The 24,215-nt window shown below is 43.7% G+C and overlaps 1 protein-coding gene across 1 annotated transcript in view; it reads left to right on the top strand.

Moving 5' to 3' along the window:
• Positions 1–24,215, top strand: part of MYO5B (myosin VB) — a 359,433-nt gene that overhangs the window by 182,986 nt on the left and 152,232 nt on the right. The window contains exons 6-10 of the mRNA XM_074952355.1: positions 387–530; positions 3,929–4,010; positions 9,201–9,308; positions 12,364–12,473; positions 15,583–15,848. Coding sequence (XP_074808456.1) covers positions 387–530; positions 3,929–4,010; positions 9,201–9,308; positions 12,364–12,473; positions 15,583–15,848 — 710 coding nt within the window. The remainder of the gene's footprint in view (positions 1–386; positions 531–3,928; positions 4,011–9,200; positions 9,309–12,363; positions 12,474–15,582; positions 15,849–24,215) is intronic.

The following is a 24,215-nucleotide window of genomic DNA, read 5'->3' as shown; positions in this document are numbered from 1 at the left end:
ACCCATGCTAGCTGAAGTCAAGCTAGCACACTGAAAATAGAAGTGTAGCTATGGCGGTGAAAGCAGTGTGCGGGGCTAGCCACCCAAATATGTACCTAGGGTCTCAGATACGACTATATTTGGGCCAGCTCGCATGTCCTGACACTCACACCACAGCAGCTACAGGTCTATTTTTGGTGCACTAGCTCAGTTAGACCTAGTGTGGGATGTCTGCCCATGCTGGAAATTACACAAACCGCTCCAGTATAGATATGCCCTTAGATGTAGGTGCACGAAGGCTAAGGAGATTTTAAAAGGCAAGTCAGAGGACTGTTGTGGCCATGGAATGTGAGTCTCATAGGACAAATGGGGTCCTTGTTCTTTACGTTGTATTCTGTTTCATACAGGCAATTGGAAATGCTAAAACAACCAGGAACGACAATAGCAGTCGCTTTGGGAAATACATTCAGATTGGCTTTGATAAAAGATACCATATCATTGGTGCCAACATGAGGACGTATCTGTTGGAAAAATCAAGAGTTGTATTCCAGGTGAGTTATGCAACATTTTCCTTTGGAGTCCTTAATTTTTTTTTTTTTTTACTGAACTAGTATTTTTTTCCATAAAGGTAGATATAAAAGGGAAGGTTTTAATGTTTCTATAAGTCAAACTTTTGGCAGACCCTGGCTTTGGAGAGTAGTCTAACAAATTTTGACAGTTGTTCTGGGTTAGAGGGTGAGGACATATGATGGTGGTTTTGATTGTCAGAGCTTTTTATCACTGTTCTGTTTTAAAAAAGCTTTTTGAAACATTAAGAACATAAGAGAGGCCATACTGGCTCAGATCACTGGTCCACCTAGCCCAGTATCCTGTTTTCTGGCAGTGGCTGGTGTCAGATGCTTCAGAGGGAATGAACAAAACAAGGCAATTATCGAGTGATCCATCCTCTGTCATCCAGTTACAGATTCTGACAGTCAGAAGTTTAAGGAAACCCAGAGCACGGGGTTGTGTTCTTGCCTTACTCGTTGCCCAGCTGCACTGTAGATATGCTTGTGAAACATACCATGATTGTTTTGTACTTGGATTGTAAATGTAATAGCTGTTAGGGTACCTAGAGCTCATTTATCATTCTTTGTATTATTTTTTAAAATCAAATAAATCAAATAAATGAACTGAATTGGAATGCAGAACCAGAGATCACAGGATAAATACAATGCATTAAGGCTCTTGTTACATGTTGCTAAAAAAAAGGTAAAGTAGAATTATGGCCCTAAATATATTAATCTAGGAAATAAATGTATTAGAATTTTGTAGTTATTTTAAAAAGTACAAGCCATAGAACTCTAAGTTAAGGTTAAAAAAAAAAAAAAAAAAAAGCTCCTCAGAAAGTCACAAGACTTGTGTTGGGTGTATAGTAGAACCTTGCTAATCTGCAAATGTTATGATTAGCACACCAAAAAGAGCAGTCTTGTGCCCCGTTTCTCATCAGAGATTTAATGAAAGGTGGGTACTGAATTAAAAGTTGCTTATTGGTAAGACTTTCTTCATTTTTAAAAAATAGTTTGGGGAACAATTTTCTTCAAACAATTCACTTCCTAGTATTTTAATAACTCCTTCTTTCCTTACCTGCAACCTCACTTTTCAAATTCAAATCCCGCTATATAAATGATTTATTCGGTAAGACCTCTCAAAAACAGTGGGTATATGTGTACAAACACACACACACACATCCCTAACTTCCTATATGTGAGCAGTCTTTTTAATGGAACTACTCATCAGCTTAAATTTGGGCACATGCTTAAGTATTTTTCCAAATCAGGCCATAGACTGTGTGCATGTATGTCTGTGGTGACGGTAGTCAGGATCATGTGAGATACGCATTTGTTTTATATATAAGAGTGTGCATCATTAGGTTCAGTCTATGCTTTCTGTATCTTAGCTAGTTGACTGGATCTGGTTCAGCAAAGCACTTAAGCATGTGCTTCTGTGCTTTGTTGAATTGGAGCCTACGGCAGGGAATTTGCTGTCTTCTATCATTTGTAAATTGCCAAGCAAGTTTTCATGGGTCTATCAAGGTTCCTTCCCCACTCTGAACTCTAGGGCACAGATGTGGGGACCTGCATGAAAGACCCCCTAAGCTTATTCTTACCAGTTTAGGTTAAAAACTTCCCCAAGGTACCAACTTTGCCTTGTCCTTGAACAGTATACTGCCACCACCAAGCGTTTTAAACAAAGAACAGGGAAAGAGACCACTTGGAGACGGCTTCCCCCAAAATATCCCCCCAAGCCCTACACCCCCTTTCCTGGGGAGGGCTTGATAAGAATCCTCACCAATTGGTACAGGTGAACACAGACCCAAACCCTTGGATCTTAAGAACAATGAAATATCAATCAGGTTCTTAAAAGAAGAATTTTAATTAAAGAAAAGGTAAAAGAATCACCTCTGTAAAATCATGGTAAATACCTCACAGGGTAATCAGATTCAAAACCTAGAGAATCCCTGTAGGCAATACCTTAAGTTACAAAAAGACACAAGAACAGGAATATACATTCCATTCAGCACAGCTTATTTTACAAGCCATTAAACAAAAGAAAATCTAATGCATTTTCTAGCTAGATTACTTACTAACTTTACAGGAGTTGTAAGGCTTACATTCCTGATCTGTTCCTGGCAAAAGCATCACACAGACAGACCAAACCCTTCCCCCTCCCCCACGCCCCCTGCATCCAGATTTGAAAGAATCTTGTCCCCTCATTGGCCATTTTCGGTCAGGTGCCAGCGGGGTTACCTTAGCTTCTTAACCCTTTACAGGTGAAAGGATTTTGCCTCTGGCCAGGAGGGATTTTATAGCACTGTATACAGAAAGGTTGTTACCCTTCCCTTTATATTTATGACCGGCTCAAAGCACGATTCACAAATAATAATAAGGTTTTGCATTTAAATATCACCTGTGATCTTGAAGCATCCCCAAGCATCAATATTTTTACCTGTAGTTAACAAAACCTGCACTAAGTTCAAGCTCTCTTCATTCTTAAACATCAAGGTTTCTGCAATAGAGTGGAGTCTTGGCTCAGCCTTAAAGTTTCCAGGCTTTTGATGTGTGCTGTAACTACCCTGGACACACAGCTCTTCTGAGAGGCTTTGATACTTGACTTCGTGAACTGCAGATTAGTCAATATCCTTACAGCAGCTTCCCCCCCGCCCCTGCATAACCATAGATCTTTACCTAGAAATTCAAGTAATTGTCAGGTTCTGTGACGGTAGCTGTGGTAAAGAGGCATAATTGTAAGCAGGGTAGCAGTGCTCCTGTACTGTGGGTGTGATCCAAAGTAAAGATGGCTGCCCAGTGAGTTAAGAAGAGCTGACTAAATCTTTTCAAACACTTTCTCTCTAAATCTAAAAGTGTTGGTTTAATAGTAAGGTGAAAGTAAAATTGTTCATGTTTTTTCAGTGTTAATTATATACACTACCACATTCAATGTAACTGCTTTACATTCACACAGGTAATATGTTTATGTTGTTTTACATGAAAGAGTAGTGGTTCCTGATTGCCTGCTCTGTAAGTTGAGCTAGTAGGGACTAAGGGCCACATTTATAAGGTTATTTAGGTGCGCAAAAATGCAGAGAGGTGCTTAGAAGGAGTTACAAAAGAACCTGATTTAGGCACCTACCTGCATCTTTGGACACCTAAATGCCTCAGTAAATCTGTCCCTAAGAATGCCATGATGAAGGCAAGATGCCCCTGAAAGGAAAGAAGCTTGTATTGCTTAAAACTGACCCTTGGGTTGCCTTTAGGAAGCCACTCTGACCATGTAGTAATGTGAAGTTGCAATGGTTGGGAGGAACCTTGGGGTATGGAAGACGCTGCTGTGAGTGGCAGAAAAATGAAGACTGTTGACTGTCCTTAAGTCATTGGCTCTAAAGTAACTCCATGTTTTTGTTCTGTAGGCAGAAGATGAACGAAACTATCATATCTTCTATCAGCTGTGTGCCTCTGCCAGTCTTCCAGAATTTGAAGACCTAGCTCTAAGTAAGTACGCTACTCCCGCAACCCATTAGGCTCTCTGAGGAGCTCGCTACATGCAGCCTGTTCTTTGCAATAGCAACAAGAATATACACTATTACTATAAATGCAGCCCTACAGATTCCCATTGGTTAGATTCTGTGTGCCAACTACAGAACTAGACATCTTACCCAAAAGGTTTAAAGGGAAATAAGTTTGGAAGGCTTGTTCTTGTCGATAGAGTGCATGTTTGTCCACATCCCATCATCCGACAATGTGGTGCATATCAATCAGATTAAATCTCAAGGTTGCAACAGCTGAGCGGCTGCAGGCTAAAACTGAGGCTCCTTGTGGAGGTGTGTAAGGAATGTTATGTGGTGCTCGACCTGATGTCATCAGGTTCACTTTTGTTATCTCTGTTACTCAAAGTGTAAAATGGGAACAAATGACAAATGATTATTAGAGGTCACTCATGATGAATCTGAGTGAAATACATCTTATAGAAGCTGCTTGTTAAAAAGTGACACTTTTGGAAGAATCCTTCCATCAAACTATCCGTCACTTCTAGTTGAGGTGGATGGACCTACACTGGTGGAAAAACCCTCCTGTCTATACAGGAAGCGTCTACGCTACAGCGGTGCGGCTGCAGCAGTCTAGCTGTGCTGCTATAGTGTAAACGTACCCCTAACTATTCAACTTCACATGCGAACACCCAAAGTGTATGTATGGGGGTATCCCTGTGACACAGACCATACATTCCACAAGCTAGAAAGATTTTCAAAGGAAGGTTTTCAAAATCTGAGCTATGACAAGGCTGCAACAGAGGAAAAACTGAAAAGAGAGGGACAAGTTTTACTTAGAGACTTTTTTTTTTAATTACATTTTAGTCAAAGCCGTAGAATTCACTGCCAGGCTAGGAGCAGTCCCTATGGATCTTAAAACATGCCTTGATGTAATTAGCACTGGAACAGTAGCAAGGCAGAAACACAGCTGGTGACCACACACACACACTCTTCATAAAGCTTTAAACAGAAACTAAAAACCAATTAAATACCTTGTGGGCTAACCTTCCAGTCACACACTTGCCAATAGCACTATATTGTGCTGGCCGTTTCCATTACGGGTTCTCCCTCCAGACACTGAAGTTGAAAGCCAGACTCATAACTGTGTAAAGAAGCCCTCTCTGATTTGCCAGGGGAAAAACACTCTTTCACCCTTCAGTGCTGCCAGATGATATGAACAGACGTATTTTTAGGAGCATTGTTTAAAAAGACTTGTTAATTCCATTGATTTCTGCATATTCCATGCGAAGGGAATGCCAGCAGTCTAGGATGGTATCCAGGAGCCTTGAATGACTTCTCTGTCAGCCAGTTAGGACTGGGTTCATTCATTACTTAGTTTTAATTTTCTACCAGAATATTTAGCACCATACAATATAAAAACAGAACATGTGCACTGGCTGGCGCAAAGTCATGCAAACACAATAGATTATTATATCAGCACTTTTCCACTGAGGGATGGAGCCCATAGCTTGCTTCATGTGTCTGCAACTTGGAAGAGAGCCTTTTAGATCCTTGGCTGCTCCAGGATAATCAGGAAGCAGCTGTGGGCAAAAACACATTTCTCCCCTCAACGTAGCAAGAAGAATGCCACTTTTTCTCTTCAGTGTGGGCCTTGGCACACTGAACCACACTTCTGTCCTCCCCAGACAAGACTAGTAATGTGCTTGAACATCTTGAGAAGTTCAGACACTACAGAGGTGCTGAGATACTATGGCAACTAGGGCCATATAAGAACCTAGCCAGAAGCTGGTACTAGTGCAAAACACTTCTACACACTGATTATGTGGTGCAACATGCAGAGAGCTCGTTATGCAGCTGCTCTGCAGCCTCTCTTGGATGCCAGTTAACTTCTGGGTTGACTCTGAGGTGCTCCTTTTGACATCTAAAGCCCTAAATGATTTATGATTTGCTTTGAGCAGGGGGTTGGACTAGATGACCTCCTGAGGTCCCTTCCAACCCTGATATTCTATGATTCTATGATTCCATGACCTCAGAGGCCACCTCTCTTCCCAAGTGAAAGCATGGCAGTTGGCTATCAACGGATGAGCTCAAGTCTTCTTCCTTTGAATTTTAGCCTTTTTTGGCAGAACATGAAGGAAAGCTAGTTAAATGTAGGGTGTAGTGGGCATTGTTAATGGCAATACCATATGAGACAATGTTCCAGATAAAGGCCAGAATTCACTCCTGTGATCTCTATGGCGAATTGATGCTATAGCGTGCTTTCCATACAGTAAACGTGCACCGGTCTCGGTGACTGTTTCACATTGGTAGGGAAGAGCAAAACAACGAAGTCTAGATCTGCCAAACAGACTGAAGAGAAGAATTCTGCTCAAAACCTTTAGAAAGGCCAGTTTTAGAGTCTCTCCTAGCTTCTTCCTACAACCATACCTTGCAAGTTTTCTACAAGGAGCACTACAGCAAACTTTTGGAATATTCAAAAATGCGGCTGTGTTGGATGACAAAGCCCAAAGGCTAATGAATCAAGCACAGGATTGGGAACAGGAAATTCTGTTCCCACGTCTCCCAGTGACTGGCCTCAAGAATGGTGTCCACTGATTCTTCTTTACACACACCTTTTAGTTGTGTCTCAAAAACAGCTGAATAAGATTGCCACCATTTCACAGATAAAGAATCTGAGGCTCAGAGAAGTTAAACAGCTTGCCCAAGATCACACAGCCGATGACTTGGATTTTGACACTGACCTATCTGATACATAATATTGGAATTGGAAATGGTTCAGAAAAGGGCAACAAAAATGATTAGGGGTATGGAACAGCTTCTGTATGAGGAGAGATTAATAAGACTGGGACTTTTCAGCTTGGAAAAGAGACAACTAAGAGGTGGTATGATAGCGGTCTATAACGTCGTGACTGGTGTGGAGAAAGTAAATAAAGTGTTGTTTACTCCTCGTAACACAAGAACTAGGGGTCACCAAATGAAATGAATAGGCAGCAGGTTTAAAACAAATCAAAGGAAGTATTTCTTCACACAAGCAGAGTCAACCTGTGGAACTCTTTGCCAGAGGTTGTTGTGAAGGCCAAGACTGTAACAGGGCTCAAAAAAGAACTAGGTAAGTTCATGAAGGATAGGTCCCAGATGGGCAGGATGGTGTCCCTAGTGTCTGTTTGCCAGAAGCTGGGAATGGGCAACAGAGGATGGATCATTTGATGATTACCTGTTCTGTTCATTCCCTCTGGGACACCTGGCATTGGCCACTGCTAGAAGACAGGATACTGGGCTAGACTTTGGTCTGACCCAGCGTGGCCGTTCTTATGTTCTTATTCACGCCCTTCCATTGAAGTATACATCACTTCACTTACCTGTCTGGGTCTATATCTGCCAATCTGTAAAATACTTAAGCAAAATATGAAAATACAGATATATGTCCACATTCACCTGTAAGAGGTAAGTAAAGATTAAGGTCTCTATCTTATAGATGACACCAGCACACTTCATCTAAGCTTTTTCATAATTCACCAGTGGAAATTTTTGACAAAAAGTAGCTTTGCAATTTTTCACACTAAAAGATGCTATTGTCCAGGAGCTGCCAGTAAGCAGAAGGAACTGTTTTCAGGGGGATACATAGAAAGGGGAGCATGGAACAATGATAGATGGTACAGAACAGTAGTTGTGAAATGGTTTATTAACTTTCAGTATTAAAGAAAACCAAACATGATACACAGTAATGTTTTATAGTGTACCCTAATGCTTAGAGCAGGGGTTTTCAAATTTCATTGTACCATGACCCCCTTCTGGCAACAAAAATTAATACATGACCCCAGGAGGGGGGACCGAAGCCTGAGCCTGCCTGAGCCCTATTGCCCCAGGTGTGGGAGGGGGGCCAAAGTTGAAGCCCAAGAGCTTCAGTCCCAGGAAGGGGGCCTGTAATCTGAGCCCCAGGGCTGAATCCCTCAGGCTTCAGCTTTGGCCCTGGATGGTGGGGCTTCAGCTTTGGCATCAGGCCCTAGCAAGTCGAAGCCAGCACTGGTGACCCCATTAAAAGGGTCATGACCCACATTGGGGTCCCAACCCACAATTTGAGAACCGCTGGCTTAAAGCAAATTCAGGAAATTTCAGCTTGCTAAGTGTCACAAGAAATACTCTAAAGCAGAACATAGTTCTACCGTTCTGCTCTAGATTGCTGGGTAGGGGTCTGCGTGTCATTCAGTAGCAGCCAGAAGGTCAGCATCTTGGTTCTCACCATGCTCCTTACACTGAACCGTGTTGTGCTGGGCTTTCCATCTGAAGGGCTAAAGTCCTTCCCCTGCTTGGCCACCCGCTGATTCACTTTCTGTTACAGCTTCAGTCTTGAGAGTTGAGCGCCTTGGCCAAGCTTATGCTGAAACCAGAGCCCCAGGGTTTTACCAACGTCTGTCTCCTTTCCTTCATATTGGCGCTTGCAGCCTCAGTGTGTGCTGTTCCTGTGCTCCTGTAAAAGGTTACGGCAGCTGTTCTGAATGCTCAAAACTTTGAGACACCAAATCTCCTGGGTACTCTCACTTGCTTAGCACCAGGCTCACATAGGATCTCCAGGGCCTGGACTTTAACAGCAAAAGGTAGGTCCACTGATTGGAAGCCATGGCACACAGTGGAAGTGCGCAGCTGCACATGCTCCAGGGACCTTCCCTCTAAAAAACACGTTTTTTTTTTCCCCCCTAACTGCCTGACATACACACTCAAACTCATAAACTTTGGGGTCTGAGTCAAAGTGGGTCTTTCCTTCCATGACCGTCTCTGGCAGAAATGTTCTGCAGACCAAAATTCAGCCCTCTGTGACACATATAACTTCCACTGTGGGTTTGTACAGGTGTAACTACTTGGAACTTCGAGAAAAATTCTGTTGATGTACAAAAAAGAACAGAATCCAGCTCCTCCTCCTCTGTCGAGTTGGCACTACCGGAGATATCTGCAATTGAAAGCACAATGTTTTTATTGCTAAAATAAGCAGATCTGATTGTGTGCACAGACTATTTTTACATTGTTGCTTTCTAGAGCAGAGCTTCATTTTAAGGAGACCATCTGCCCTCCAAAGGTGGGCAGCTGGGGGGGGGCGGGGCCTACAAGGAGAATGTTCTAAAGTACAATGAAATGTAAGCAGCAGGTTATGTGCCTCTCATTTGCTGATGCATTCATTCTGTGTTTGCTCTTCTCTTAGCATGTGCTGAAGACTTTTTCTACGCTTCTCTGGGAGGCGAGACAACTATTGATGGAGTTGATGATGCTGATGATTTTGAGAAAACCAGACATGCTTTCACCCTGCTTGGTAAGGGATTATTTGAAAGGGTCCAATTGGAAAGCTTCCTAGTAAAACACTTGGATGTCTGTGTCTTGCAAAGGCTTTCAATATTTTGCACAAGCTGTAATGTAATAATATAACCCGCAGAGGCATAAATCCATTTTCTTTTTGACCTACTTAGTTTTACCTTGCTCTCTGTGTAGGGAATGTGGGAGTTTCTCTCACTCACATCAATAACTAGTGAAACAGAGGGGGGGAGGGGAATTGGAAGAATGACTGACTAGAGATTACCCCAAAAGGAACATTTTAGGTTTAAAGCGACATCACAGTTTTGATTTAGTCTCTGTTTTGTTCCTGTGAGTCTGTTTCCAGGAAGTGCAAAAATATCTTTACTTTCTAACTTAGTTCCTCTTCAGCCTGGCTAAACACAAGGTGATGTGTGTCATTGCATACACCATCATACTATCCTTGCCAAGTATCAGAGCAATGGAAATAATGGGCCAAATTGGACTCTTGACTGTGTAGTCAGTGGAAGCCATGCACATGCAGCCAATGGCAGAATGTCCCAATATTAATAACCATACGCAGCATTCCTATAGAGTACAGTATAGCAATCTGCCACCGAGGTGACCTGACTGCAGTACTCACTACTTATAGGGAAAATAATTTTTAATAGAGGAAATAATTGGCGCTCTCAGAATCTTCTACATTTACAGGGGTTTAGTCCTGTTCTTTAACTGTAGTTAATCTTTTAAATGTAATTTTTAGCTCCTCCCTGCACTTCATTTTATTTCTTCCTATTTTGGAAGAGGAGTTTTTAGCACTGTCTGTGCTGCCTGCCGTGTGGACACGGGGTCGCTGACCTTGTGGCTGCACCAATCCCAATCGCAGGGGATTACCGTATACACTGTTACAGGCGCGTCCTTTACTTACCCTTCCAGGCTGAAAGTCTCTGAATTACACTCAAATTTCAGATGTACATATTTTTCTTTCTCATTTCTCCTGGTCCAATCTCAGGGGCTCTACTCCAACCTCATCCTCTTTGGCCTCTGCTGCTTGTGAGGAAGTCAGTTATCCTCTCCTGCTTGACATCTTGCTCACACTAGGCTTTTGAGATACTGTCCTCTCGTGGTTCTCCTGTCCCTCCAACTCTTTTGTGTGTCTGTTTTTGCTGGCTCCTCCTCTTCTCTGTTGCACTCTGAGGGTGTCCCCGGGTTCTATCTCTGTGCCCCCTAGTCTTTTCACTTCTGTCTCTGGACAGCTGCAACTGTTTACATAGTTTCAGTTATCTCTATGCTGATGACTCATAAAGTTCTCTCCACCACTGATCTGTCTCCTTCTGTCCAATCCCATGTCTTTTCTTGTCTCCGTGACATCCCACTCTTGGATGTCGTGTCAGGATCTTAAACTGAACACGGCCAAACCTGGGCTTCTCATTTTTCCCTTTCAAGGTTTCTCCACTTCCCACCCTCCTTTATTGCTATAAACCCATCACCATCCTCCGCATCTTTTAGGCTAGTAATCTGATTTCTTTTGTCTCCTCCCTTTCTGGCCCCTTCCCCCACTCCAGGCTGCATCCAAATCCTGGTGTTTCTCCCTTCTTAACATGTTCAAGGTCTGAATGTTTGTTTCCTTTCACCCCAGAGCCAGATCTCTTGTTCAAGTCCTCCTTACATCCCGCCTTGACTACTGCAATGTCCTCCTCTGACCTCCCACAAACACTGCCCCTGCTTTAATGTCTGCATTTTGTGTGGACTAAAGTCACTTTCCTTTTCTGTCAGTTTGATTATGTCATGCATGCTCTTCGAATCCCTTGACTGGTTTTGTGTCTCCTCAAGCCCCTCCCCTCCACTAGTGCTCCAAGCCTATGTGCATGTGTCAGCTTTTCATAAAATCACCACCATGCCTTCTTCCACTCAACCGTCCATGCATGATGCAAACTCCCTGCGCTCATCTGCAAATCCCTTAGCCTGTCCACATTTACGTCTGATAGTGCCATAGAGCAGCCAAGTAGTATTGCTTTTTGTTAACCCTACATTATTTTTTCCATCACTGTTGACGACAAAAAAAAAATCTCTGGAGATATAAAGGCAGGCTTGACAGACTGAGAACATCCAGAGCAAGTCATAAACCTGTAGAACAAGATGTGAGAAGCAGACAGTGAACATTTAAAGAGGAACAAACATCTGCTGAGATTAGAAGTGAGATTTTGCAGGGTAACAATATTCAGATTTCTGGGAGCGATGTTCCTGCTGGGGAAGCTGAAAAGAATCTGTCAGAAAACACTTGAGGAGGGGAAGTCTTGCACCAGCAATGGAAAGCCCTTAACAAGTACACCAGTCACACACTTGCAAGTTTTTCTGGCATGCAGTTTTGGATGTGCATTTTTTTCGCACATCCAAAAACTTTAAACTGCACGTGCAAATGGGAATGGGCCGTGCAAACTGTGCAGTCAGCCACGTAGCTCGCATGTTAAGGGCTGTATTATACAACTCTCTCACGTTGGTGAGCTCTGACTCATATAAGTGATCCCAGTGACTCCAGTGGGGACTATTTGAGTAAATGCTCTTCCTTGGCACTATTAGTACTCAGTAACCATTTTTAATACTGGCTTACAGCAGTAGCATAGCTTAGCCTGGTTCCACTGGTATTAGCCTGCAATTTGTGCACCACAATTGTTTGTACGATCTTACAGTTATTACAGGTAAGCAATTTTTCCCTTTTGTGTTATAAAACACAAAGCAAGCCCCTATGCAGTTGGTTGAATTGAAATCCCAAATGAGTTTAAATGATCATCATAGAGTAGTTTCTTAGCTTTCATGCAAGTTTTAAAATAGTATCCTATCCATCTGTAATAAAATCGCCTTGATATGTCTGTTTAGGGTGTGAATATTTAACAGTTCATATGAGAACTTTCTCTTGCAATCTCAGCTGTCACCTTGAATGATGATTGTTTATTGAGGGCATTCTGACTGTTTTTGAAATCATCCGTCCGGAAAGAAAATCAAACCGTATAAATATTTTAAGAGAGAGTAAAACACTTTTTACGTTGCGAAAATTGGATGTCAATTGTTTCTTTCAGGAGTGAAAGAGTCCCATCAGATGAGCATTTTTAAGATAATAGCTTCCATCCTGCACCTAGGAAACTTGGAAATTCAAGCAGATCGAGATGGAGACTCTTGTAGTATATCGGTAAGTTTTTAGCAGGCACAGAAGATACTGTGTGTGCAATTTAGTGTATTAATAACTCCAGCCAAGTTGCCTGTCTCTTGCTACAAAGGATGCCATCAAGTGTGTTTAGTTAATACCTTAATTTCTACTTATTTATTTTCTCTTGTTTTATTGCTTTTGTAGGCAACTTGTCAATAAATCTTATTTCCCTGATGTGTTTGTCTCTCTTGTTTTTCTGTCATACTTGTAAAGCAATGTGAATGTGTTAGCTTACTTCCTGGGTTTTTAAAGTATAATGGTTGTCACCCTTAAAAACTGACCAATTGCCCTAGCAACAAATCTGATGTTACCTCAGTGTTTGCAGCATTCCCTAGTGTAAATATCAGGGAAACAGAGAGAGTATTGCAAATACTGAGGTAACACTACAGTGAAACAAATACTGTGATACTTACCGCCTACGCAAGGTAAAATTGACAGGTCTTTAAAGGCAACCAGTGTATTAGACTCAACAGTGCTGTCTGCGGAATAGTGTTTGGGAATACATGCACCCTGTGGGCAATGCTAGTGCTGAATCAGTAGCTGCTGGTGAATAAGAATCCAAAACAATGGGCTAATGCCTCCTCTGTAAATAGTTGACTGGTTTTGGATTTCTCCCAGGCGCAGAATATGGTCAGTCCTGGTGTCTCTCAAATACTTTGGGGATTTAAAGGAGAATGGAATGGGAGCATCTTTTTATACATTTTCATACTGTAATAATTTTCAGTATGTGTCAGAACTCTAGTCTAAACCATTTTCCCATGTTCTTATGGTTCTTTTGGTTTCTGGGTTCGATTTGGGATCCATATTGCTGCACAGCCTTTCAGAAATGGTAGTGATTTTGGGTGCTGTTGTTTATATATTTATTTTTGGGTGCCCAACTTGAAATATCTTTTAAAAGGGCTGAATTTGTCCTTAAAATCAGGACCCTTTAAGGTATTTCCAACTGGATCCAGAATTCATCACTTTTGGAAATGTTGGTCTGTCAGCACGAGTGTAAATGCTGGAATAAAGAAGTGGTCCTATTGTGCAACTAATTAAATTACCTGGTTTTGGTTGCTGGAATTCAGCGCTGTGAGAAATGAGGCTGCCATATATTTGTCATTGAACTGTAGCCATCCAGTATGCAAAAGAATACAACATAGATAGCAACACAGGGTGGCTAAGGGCAACATTTATTTATTAAAAGAATACTAAAAACCAAAGATGCCTTAACAGTGATTCCCTCCATTGTTTTGGTGTGTTTAGTCAGACAAAATAAATTAAAATAGCGACTGTATGGATAGGGTTGTCCTCCCAATTATCACGATGTCCCATACTGAGTTTATTCTTAATTAAAATATAAGGATGAGCTCTGCACATATTGTGAGTGTTACTCTGGAGATGCTGCAGTGTGCCGTTAGTTGGACACGGGGGGCAATTTGTTTTAGATATTTGGCAATCTGGGTGCATAAACTAATCTGCTTCCACAATGCTGAATTCTGTAATGGGTTTAGCATTGTTTAATTAAGTTTAAATGTGACTGCATGATATAAACTCCGTCCTGGTTATTACTTTTAATCAGCGATCAGAAAAATGTGGCAGAGCAAAAAGCATCCTAGAGGATTTTAAAAGGCATTCTCTCCCTCCCCCTCTTCCCTTCCCCCCCCCCCCCCCCGCCAATTATCTAGCTGGGTATTTTTGTTTTACTTTCTTTTGAAGTACAATGTAACGTTAACAAAAGACTGAACAATTTCCCACTCTTACAAGAAAGTGCCTGCAGGCTCACTGACATGTATTGTATGAAACCCAGCAACTGGCCAGGACTTCGTTGGTTTTTGCCACTAAAAACAAATGTGAACTTAAGACTCTTAACTAACTGCTTTTTTTTAAAAATAACTGCTGGAAAATAGGTCAACAACAACCACCTAATCTCTCATACTTTGGGGACCTAATTATACCAAGAAATCCCAAGAGTGCTTTGGAAAAGGCATGCTGTAATTTAATAATACAGTTGGCAGTGCCAAGCTAATGATTTAGAGTGTGATCCAAAGCCCGTTGAAGTAAATTTTGGAGTCGTTGCATTCACTTCAATGGGTTAAAGGTAAAAGGAATCCAAGATTTCACTTTGATGTAGAAGGAAACAGCAGCAGCATCTCCAGACAGGGAGTTCGTCGCCGCCCCCCGCTCAAAAGCCAAATGGTTGCAGTAGTGTCTGGCAATGGTGGTATATTTAGGGGCTTGTCATAACACAAGGAAGTACATCTAGAGTAACAGAGCCAGCCATCCTGGTTTTGGTTCTCAATCACTTAGTGGGAGTTGAGGTTGCTCAGCAATTCGCAGGACAGTGTCCTTCGAGAGCTGGTTACCTGTTAGGTGTTGCATAGTTTGAGCTTTGTAGAAGGAACAAAACTGAACGACTGATGATACTCTACTCCTTTGTATGAAGGTTATGTCGCTTAAGATGCCCAGTGCACAGAGAAGCCATACAGCGTGTAGTTCTGTTGTTGCAAAACCAACAGCGTCGTGTGGAGCTGGGCTCCATTTAATGTATCTTCCCAAAGACTAGAGAGCTTCAGTTAAACATTCTCATTTTCATGTCGTCTCTGTCAACCAAAGTTAAACAAGATAGAATCTCAGATAGAAACCAAGTGCTGATTTCATGTTTTGACCCTGATCCTGGGAAATCTAGAATTAAAATTCCATTCTGAATAAAACTTCTCTTTAGGAATCTACCACCAGGGCATTCATCTCTTCAGTGGTTAACATTATTTCAAGAGATTGTCTCATTCTGAATTTATTCAGTCAAATAAATAGTCCCTACAAATTAGTTATCCACAGTTAACGACTAAATAGGAAATTAACATCATGAAGCCAGTCTGAGGTTGGTTAAAATCCTAAATTGCACAATAACTGTAGTAATGACCAAGCTCAGTGACACAGCTTCTGTTATAAATGGTAAAAGCTTGTGCTAAAGCTGTTTTGTTTTTTCCTCCCTCCACCTTCCCATCTGAATAGTAGGCAGCCCTGTAGCTTAGATATGTGGGTGTTTTCTTGTCTCCCGGCCTCAGCTCGCTGAGCTCCTGCTGAATTTGTATTTCTCTTTATATCCTAGAAACAGGATGAACACCTGAATAATTTTTGCAGATTGCTTGGCGTGGAGCACAGCCAGATGGAGCACTGGCTGTGCCATCGGAAGCTTGTCACAACAGCTGAGACGTACATCAAGCCCATGTCTGTGCAGCAAGTCGTGAATGCCAGGAATGCGCTAGCCAAGCACATCTATGCCCAGCTGTTTAACTGGATTGTGGAGCATATCAACAAAGCCCTGCATACCACCGTCAAGCAGCACTCATTCATTGGGGTTCTGGATATCTATGGGTAGGAAAGGCCTCTGTTTCTTCTGCTTTCATTGGCCGGTCTGTTGCTCTGCTTCCTTTAGCTTGCCATGTTATACTTCAGTTAAACATGAGTTTTTAGAAATCTGATCCATGCAAAATCTGTTCCTGAATGGATTGCTAGGGGAGACTGGATGTGCAATACATTGAATGGTAGATGTTGCACTGAGCAGGATTACTTGTAGCCTGATCCTGCTAAGTGCTGAGCTCCAGGAGCACTGGTGTCATCCTCTGCCTTCCCTAAAGTGCCCATCACCTTACAGGGCCATGCCCTTATTACTTTCCCCCTCTAAAACAGTCAAGACAATGGATCAGGCTTGCAGGAAACTCAGGCGCAGTGCAACTCTCTTTATAGGGAAGTAGAATTATGATGACTTGTTTAGAATACCCTGTCTCTGTATTGGGCTGTTCGTGCACAGACATCATGAGTTCTCCTTTCTATGGGCTCCGGCCTAGGAGGATGACATGATGTGATACAGTTGGTGACCTGTGCTAAACAAGTAACAAAGTCCTTGCCCCTGAGGGCTTACCGTATGAGGGAGCAAGCTGGTGCAGCGAAAAGAGAACAAGCACAGAACATCGTGTGTTGTCTGTATTACAAAATTGGAATCCTGCTTCAGCTTTCAAAGCCTCCCCTTCCACTCTCTTGCAGACTTGGGTCTGTTTGGATGTAGGGCTTTGGTCTGGGCCAATCTCTATTCCATGTGAAGGAGGAGGGAGAAGGGGCTTTGTGTATATTAAAAGTCCTGACTGCTTTCATTGCATTCCAGTGTGCATATAGACAGGTTTCAGAGTAACAGCCATGTTAGTCTGTATTCGCAAAAAGAAAAGGAGTACTTGTGGCACCTTAGAGACTAACCAATTTATTTGAGCATAAGCTTTTGTGAGCTACAGCTCACTTCATCGGATGCTGTAGCTCACAAAAGCTTATGCTCAAATAAATTGGTTAGTCTCTAAGGTGCCACAAGTACTCCTTTTCTTAATGTGCATACACTGTCTGTATTAGAGCAGCCCTCCATTTAGACCAATGGTCCCCAAACTTCTGAGGGTAGCACCCCCCATATCCCTGTCCATGACCCCTCCCAGGGCCAGGAGCAGGAACATGGCACAGGGGGCTGGGGGACGAGACACAGACAGGTGTAAGGGGGCTGAGGCTGGGGCCGCAGCTGGGGGTGGGTCTGGGGCCAGGAGCAGGGCCAGGGGCAAGAGCGGAGCTGTAACCAGGCTGCGGAGGGGGCCGGAGGCTGGGTGTGGCTCCACTCCCTCCCCCAGCCTCACCCTTGGCCCTGGGCCAGGAACAGCCACAACCAGAGGCTGGGGACAGGGAGCTGATAGGGTTGCCAAGCCTCCAGGATTGGCCTGGAGTCTCCTGGAATTGGCATCAATCTCCTGGTGACTACTGAAAACATCTGGGAGATTTTAGTAGGATATTTTAAGAAAATGACGTTGTCATGTTGGGGGAAAAAATCTCTTGAAATAGCTTCAGGGTTGGCAACCCTAGGAGTGGAGCCACCACTGGGCTGTGGTGGGGGCCAGCACCTGGACCCCTGGCTGGGTGTGGAGCTGGGCAGGGAGCTGGGCCATGGCTGGCAGTAGGGATGGAACAGAGCTGGGGGCGGGGTGGGGCTCGGGTGGTGCTTCCTACCCTATCTCCATGAGGGCTGGCCTGGGCCCTGCCGTGCCCACCTATGAGGGACACGCCACACAGTTTGAGGACCTCTGACTTAGTCACAAGGTCATCCTTTAGTCTAAGGTACAAGACGGGAAGTCCAAGAGCTGGATTCTCTTCCTAGCTCTGCTGTTGACTTGCTGGGTGACCTTCAATTAAATTGCTCAGTGCCTTAGCTTGCTTAGCTCTGAAATGTAATACCTGTGTCACAAGGGTGTTGTGAAGCAAGATGGGGTTGCAGCGCTCCTAAGGTTTGGCCCTGCCACCCTGACTGGACCAGATTTGTGTGAGTGGAGTTGTGACCTGGCTCATGGGGTTGCTCACTCAAATTTGGCTTACCCAGACTCATGTCATCGTGATGTCTGGGCCAAACCTGAGTGGTACAGGGACCCCAAATGTCACAGTGCCTGGAGCGTGAAGCCAAGTCCAGCCAGCCCCATGGGACAGGAGCCACAGGAGCTGCCACACGACCCTTTGAAACATTCCGGTAATACAGTTTTGGGTCCTGACCCACGGGTTGGGTAACCCAGCCTTAGAACTTAGCCCAGGTTTGCCCAAAAGCTCATGTACAAGGATGGGGATTCCCTTTTAACCCAGTGCAGCCTGCGGCACCTTTCATCACCTGAGCTCAGGGGCCAGCAGCAGAGTGCTATAGCAGGAGCTTGATTATTTCCACACCACTGCTGCAGAAAAAGAGCTGGGCAGTCTGCCGCGTCCCCAGAAGATGTGGACCAGTCAAGGGTGGAGTGAAGAGTGGGCCAATCCATTGCTATCCCTATCCTTACAGCTAAAGGAAAAGAGATGGAACAGTGGGACTGCCAGCAATCCCCTGAAGAGCTGGAAGGGGGGACAGCTAGCTAATCAGCCATCCCCACCCCGAAGATGTCAGGTAGAATGGACCAGGTAGATGGCCACTGGCCCGCCTCCATACAACTGTTAGATATAACAGGGAGCTCAGGGCCTCTTGTGGATAAGTGATTAGTGGAAGGGCAGGGCAAGATGCCAAGCGACAGAGAAAGAAGCCCCAACACCAGGCAAAAACCCACCTGATGGCAGGCACAGTCACAAACTTGGCTTGTCAAATCCTAATGAGTTCAGAACTCAAAATGGTACCCCACTCTAGGCGTGTTTTGAGTTTATTTACAGAAAGCTCACACAATCCTAGTCACTACTCAGTTAATGGAATTGGGGCAGGATTCTCACTTCTGCATACAGCACCATGGGATTTTTAACATTGTTTTCTCATGCCTGGGAGGTCTGTTTAATATTCCATCTGAGAGAAAGCCCGTACCCTCAGCCACCAAGCCCTCCCATCCCCCCAGTCCACAAAAACACAATGCTAAAGCATCAATGAAGTACTGACTGTGCTGGAAGAGACACTGTCTACACATTCAATATCCGCACGTCCTGCAGCACCTTCATGATCCTGGAAGGCTCCCATCAAAATACCGAGCCAGTATGACCCTGCCTACTTTGGGATCTGATAACAGATCAGTTTGAGGTGGTGTGTCTGTTGGCATAGGGATTTGTTAGCATCAGGGGTGACCCACATGGATACTACAAGATCCAGAGAATCCTTGAGGCCAAGAAGTTGCCAGCTGCAAACAGCATAAGCTGAAGAGTGGTTCTAAAGGAGTGTAAGTCAGAGGAGCTTTTACAAAAGTATTGTTTCCTGTCCAAGTTGCCTTGATTCCAGAGAGATTCCCTGTGGACTGTAATGTGTCAGAAAAATACTATTATTGAAGAAGGAGCCATATGGACTGTATCAGGAAAGTGTAGACAAGTCAGTTGACATCAAAGTAAGAAACAGACAAACGCTTGCAGAAATGTAAATAAAAGTTGATTAGAGGGTAATGCCCATGAAATATTAAGTTAGACAAGAAAACCTCCATTACTGTGATACAAGCACAGGACCTTTCTGCTGAAGATCATAAAAATGTGTCTCCCCTAAAATACTGAACCAAGATGACACAGTCAGTCTTCTGCCCAGCAGATGCTGCTGGCGTAAGAGTTACTAGCTGGGTACAAGGGTGTGAGCTGAGACAAAGTAAGATGGTCCCCAGTTCCGATGCCCCTCTACCAGATGGGCATTTCGTAACTTTTTTTGCTTTTCTGAGTATTTCACCTAGCTTAATGTGGGGATTGTGGCATTAATAAGTTCTGTATTATCTCTTCCTTCTGAAAGAGTGATGTTGCAGGACTTGTCTGTGTGTTAGCTTAGCAATCAGCTTCCTTATTTTCCCTTACACATAATCAGACCTGGGACCTTTTAGGCTGGGATTTTTAGACCCCTTTGAAAAGGCTAGCCTTAGCACTTATTAACATTTTTAAAGTGAATTGGTGTATGTATTCAGTGCTAGTGAAAAGTTCTGAATGGATGCCTGTGGAAACCAAAGTCCTACAGAGAAGAGCCTCCCCATGCTGCCCCACCAACAGCAGAGGAAAGAGATTATTTTACTGATTCCATTAAGAAATGATTGTGCAGGGTTCTGCCCTTAAATGTTCACAGGGAAAACCAGCAAAAGGCTATGCACCCCACCAGAGTGCAAATGGCAGTTCCTCTAGCGCTAAACCAGTGATATATTCAGGATTGCGCTCAGGACTGGACTTGGAGCTCCCAGCACTGACTCCTGAGGGAGCCTTGAACAAGTAACTTAAACTCTATCAGTTTCCCTACGTGTAAAATGAGAGATAATACTGACCTACCTCATAGGGAGTTGAGGATTATTTAGCTAATGGTCATAACACTCTTTGAAGAGGAATGTACTATATAAAAGATAAGTATTCACAACATTATTATTATAACACCGCATATATGGTTCTTATCACCTTGAATCTTAATTAAGGTTACATTGTACTAAAAATATAACTATATAACTATATATAAGACTATATTATATCTTGGAATATCTTTAAGGTGTCCGGCCAAATCCTGGATGTTATCCCTATGGGAGATGGGTGTCTGATCTCTGTACCTTTATCACAAACCCATGATTTGTTGATACTGAAATTTTGTTTGCAAAGGAACAAAAATGTTGTGTCCTTGAAGGATTTACTTATTATCCAGTATTATAGCTGAGGCTGATAGCACTGCTAAGGTTGCCTAATATTGCCCATTATAAGGCCCTGGTTTTCAGTCATTTAACCAACTGGGCTAAACTTTTCTGTGCCAGATGTCTGCCTCCGGGTGAATTTTTTGTGTGTGGGAAAATTTGAGCCAAAACAGTTCAGCCGTTTCTGAGAACAAAACTGAAGAGAAATTCATTGTTTGGCCCATGTTGAAAAAATTCTGCCCACGCTGCGCATGCTCCAACCTTGGCTGAACAGGATTTCCCTGCAATTGCAGCTCTGGTCTGCAGCAGTGTGGGCTAGGTCTGGGCACCTGAACTGCAAGACCAGGGAGCCTCTCCTGCGCTCTCAGTGTCTCCCCTGCTGGCACCCAGGCAGCATGGAGGAGGAAACTGCATAATTTGCATATGATGGGGCTAAGAGCTGCAGGATGGGGAACGGAGAGGGTGGGAAGGGAGAATAGGACTGGATGCTATGCGTATGGATGAGGAGAGAGGGAGATTGGGACTGGTGAGGAAGGATTCTGGGACTTGGAGGAAGAACCTGAGGTTGGACAAGAAGCCTGGGAAGGGAGATTGGGTTTAGGAGCCATCGGGGCCGGGAAATGCGGGTGGGAGAGGAGTGGAGCAACTGGAGGGCAGGGTGGGGTAGAGAGACAGATAGGAGGAGGAGCTGCTGAGGCAGAAGAACTGTGAATTGCTGGGCAAGGGGACTGGGAGTAGGGATGGAGACTGGAGGGGTGAAACTGACTTGCTGACCAAGAAGACTGGGTTTGGACTGAGATGCTGTAGGGGTGGAGCATGGATGGCAAGAGGAAATGTCTAGAAAACATGACCTACAAGGCAAAATTGAGAATGCTGGGTTTGGGTAATCTGGAAAAGAGAAGACTGAGGGGGGACATAGATCTTCAGGCATGTATATTAAGAGGGGGGTTATAAATTGTTCTCCTTATCCACTGAGGACAGGACAAGAAGTAATGGGCTTAAATTGCAACAAGGGAGATTTAGGTTAGACATGAGGGGAAAAACTGTCAGGGTAGTTAAACATTGGAACAAATTACCAAAAGTATCCAACATACACTGTTCCTCAGCTCCCCATCTTTAAAGTGGGGGTAATACCCCCCTCATCTCAGCGGTGCGAAAATAATTCATTAATATTTGTCCAGTACTCAGATACTGTAGTGGTGAGCACTGTAGAAAATCCCATGAGGAAATTAACAATTCTGTCTTCAGAGCAGAGTTTTAGTAGTGTGCAGTAAATAAGGCCTGGGGCCGCACATTGAACAATGAGGATAAAACAAAATATTGAGTAGCTGCTCATTAATTAAACACCATCCATTCTGTGCCCGAAATATGGTAGGGGTCTTGTGGAAAAAATAGTATGTGATCAAGTCATAGGTGCCGACTCCAGGGCTGGAGCACCCATGGAAAAAAATTAGCAGGTTCTCAGCACCCACCAGCAGCCAGCTTCCCTCTTTCCCCAGCACGTCTCCCCCACCGGCAGCCCTGCTAATCAACTTCTCCTCCTCCCTCCCAGTGTCTCCAGCCCACCACGGATCAGCTGTTCCAAGGCAGGCAGGAGGGGCTGGGAGGGAGAGGCAGGAGTGGGGAGGGGGCGGAAAGAGGCGGGGGTGCAGCCTTGGGGGAAGGGTTGGAGTGGGAACGGGGGCAGAGCGAGGGTGGGGTGAGGGTGGGGGATCGGGGGAAGGTGTGGAGTGGGGGCAGGGCCTGGGGGGGCTGGGGAGGTCGAGCACCCACCGGGTAAAGAGGAAGTTGGCACCTATGGATCAAATCATTAATGACTGTATCATAATACATATGCACAAGGGGCATACTTAAGATTGCACAGACAACTTTAATTGTGGAATTTCTGAACTTATGATTGCTTGACCTTGCAATCTTAATAGTCTTTCATTGTATGTTTTATATATATGAAGTATATGTATAGTGCATATGTGGCTGTATAACAGTTTGTGTGTTAATAAAAAGTATCAGTCTATTCATCCAGTAGCCCAAATTGGCTCCATCGTATACAATAGCTACTCTACAGTAAAACAAACACCTCAGTATTTGGCATGAAGGCTGGAACTGCTCCAAAGGAACCATATGTCTTAAGAGAACAGTTTTTTTTAAACTTGGGGGACAAAAGCAATTGCACTGAAATTTCAATATCTTGAATAAATAATACTCCTCCTTTTAAAATGATGGGCTACCTAAATACAGCATTTACTGTTTTGGCCAGGCAGGTAACTGGTGTGAAGTACCTTTCCATAATGCATTTTTTAATCCTCCATGAAATTACCGTGGTCTGTTTTTTTTGTTTTTGTTTTGTCTTTTAAAGCAGTGAGGACACAACATTTGATTCATATGTAAATAGTAGGACACTTACTACCGGATGTGAGCTGTAGCTCACGAAAGCTCATGCTCAAATAAATTGGTTAGTCTCTAAGGTGCCACAAGTACTCCTTTTCTTTTTGCGAATACAGACTAACACAGCTGTTACTCTGAAAAAAGTAAGGACTGACGCTTTGTTGTTAACTCCTGCTTTTGTGCTGCTTTTTCCCACTCACAGAACCAGTTACCTGTTTGGTTTTTGGTTTCTAGTGCTGGTGAAAGGTCTGGTATTTACAGCATAGCTAAGGACCTCTGTTCATCCTCAGAACAAGTACAGCATGCACAGAGACAACTTAGGCTTTGCCTGCCTCAACCCTGACCAAGTGAAGCCACCTCTAGGATGAGCCAAAAGTTTGGTCTTCATGGCCTACTCAGTCCCTCATCCTGAGACTGTTTGTCACCAATAAGGGCGGTTATGGTGGGGTTGTGATCATCTCCTTGCTAAACCTTCCCGCCCCCCCCCCCCCCCCGACCCTAAATCTTTCTGTAATTCAGACTCATGAGTCAGCAAAGGTAGCCCTAGATGGGAGTCAAGACAGTGTGTCAGAGCTGCCTATTTCTGCTCAAGTCTGAGACCCAAAATTGTTCTTCAGCATCCTAGGAGTGTAATTCTCCTTCTTATAAGGGAGTTAATGATGCCAGATCCTGATTCACTGGCAGATGTGGGGACAGTTTGTTTTATTTCTTTACTGTTTGCAGTATGAAAAGATACAAAAATATACAGGTGAGCATGAGCCTGGTCCAACACTCCATACTTAAGATATGAACTTCTGGGTGGGTTTTGTCACGAGAAAGTTGTTGTAGAATTAAACCTTAATTTTGTTTTGGTAAGTATCGAAAGAGATCCCCATTCTTGGTCAAATTCTCAGCTGGTGTAAACTGATGCAGCGGGAGAACTTGGCCTTTGGACACTGAAATGTTCCAGAGATGTCTCCGAAAACTCAGTAAACAAGAGACAAGCATGTAACAATTAGGAAGAATGGGGAAGCACAATAGTAGCACATACACATTCCTTGCCTGTTGCATTATATATAAGTTACAAAACAGAGGGGAAGGGAGCAGAAATACTATATAAAACAAACATGTAACACAGCTGTACGAATTTAAACATAGAGACAGACTGAGGAGGAGGGGGATGAGAAATCAGGGAAAGAGAACGTCTGATCCCAGGTTCAAACCATCAATCGGCCAAACCTGGATTAATGCTCACATGCCGAGT

This window comes from Natator depressus, chromosome 5 (genome assembly GCF_965152275.1).
Source record: "Natator depressus isolate rNatDep1 chromosome 5, rNatDep2.hap1, whole genome shotgun sequence".
Taxonomy (NCBI): Eukaryota; Metazoa; Chordata; order Testudines; family Cheloniidae; genus Natator; species Natator depressus.
Note: the sequence above shows the minus strand (reverse complement) of the source record. Positions and strands in the feature narration are given on the sequence as shown.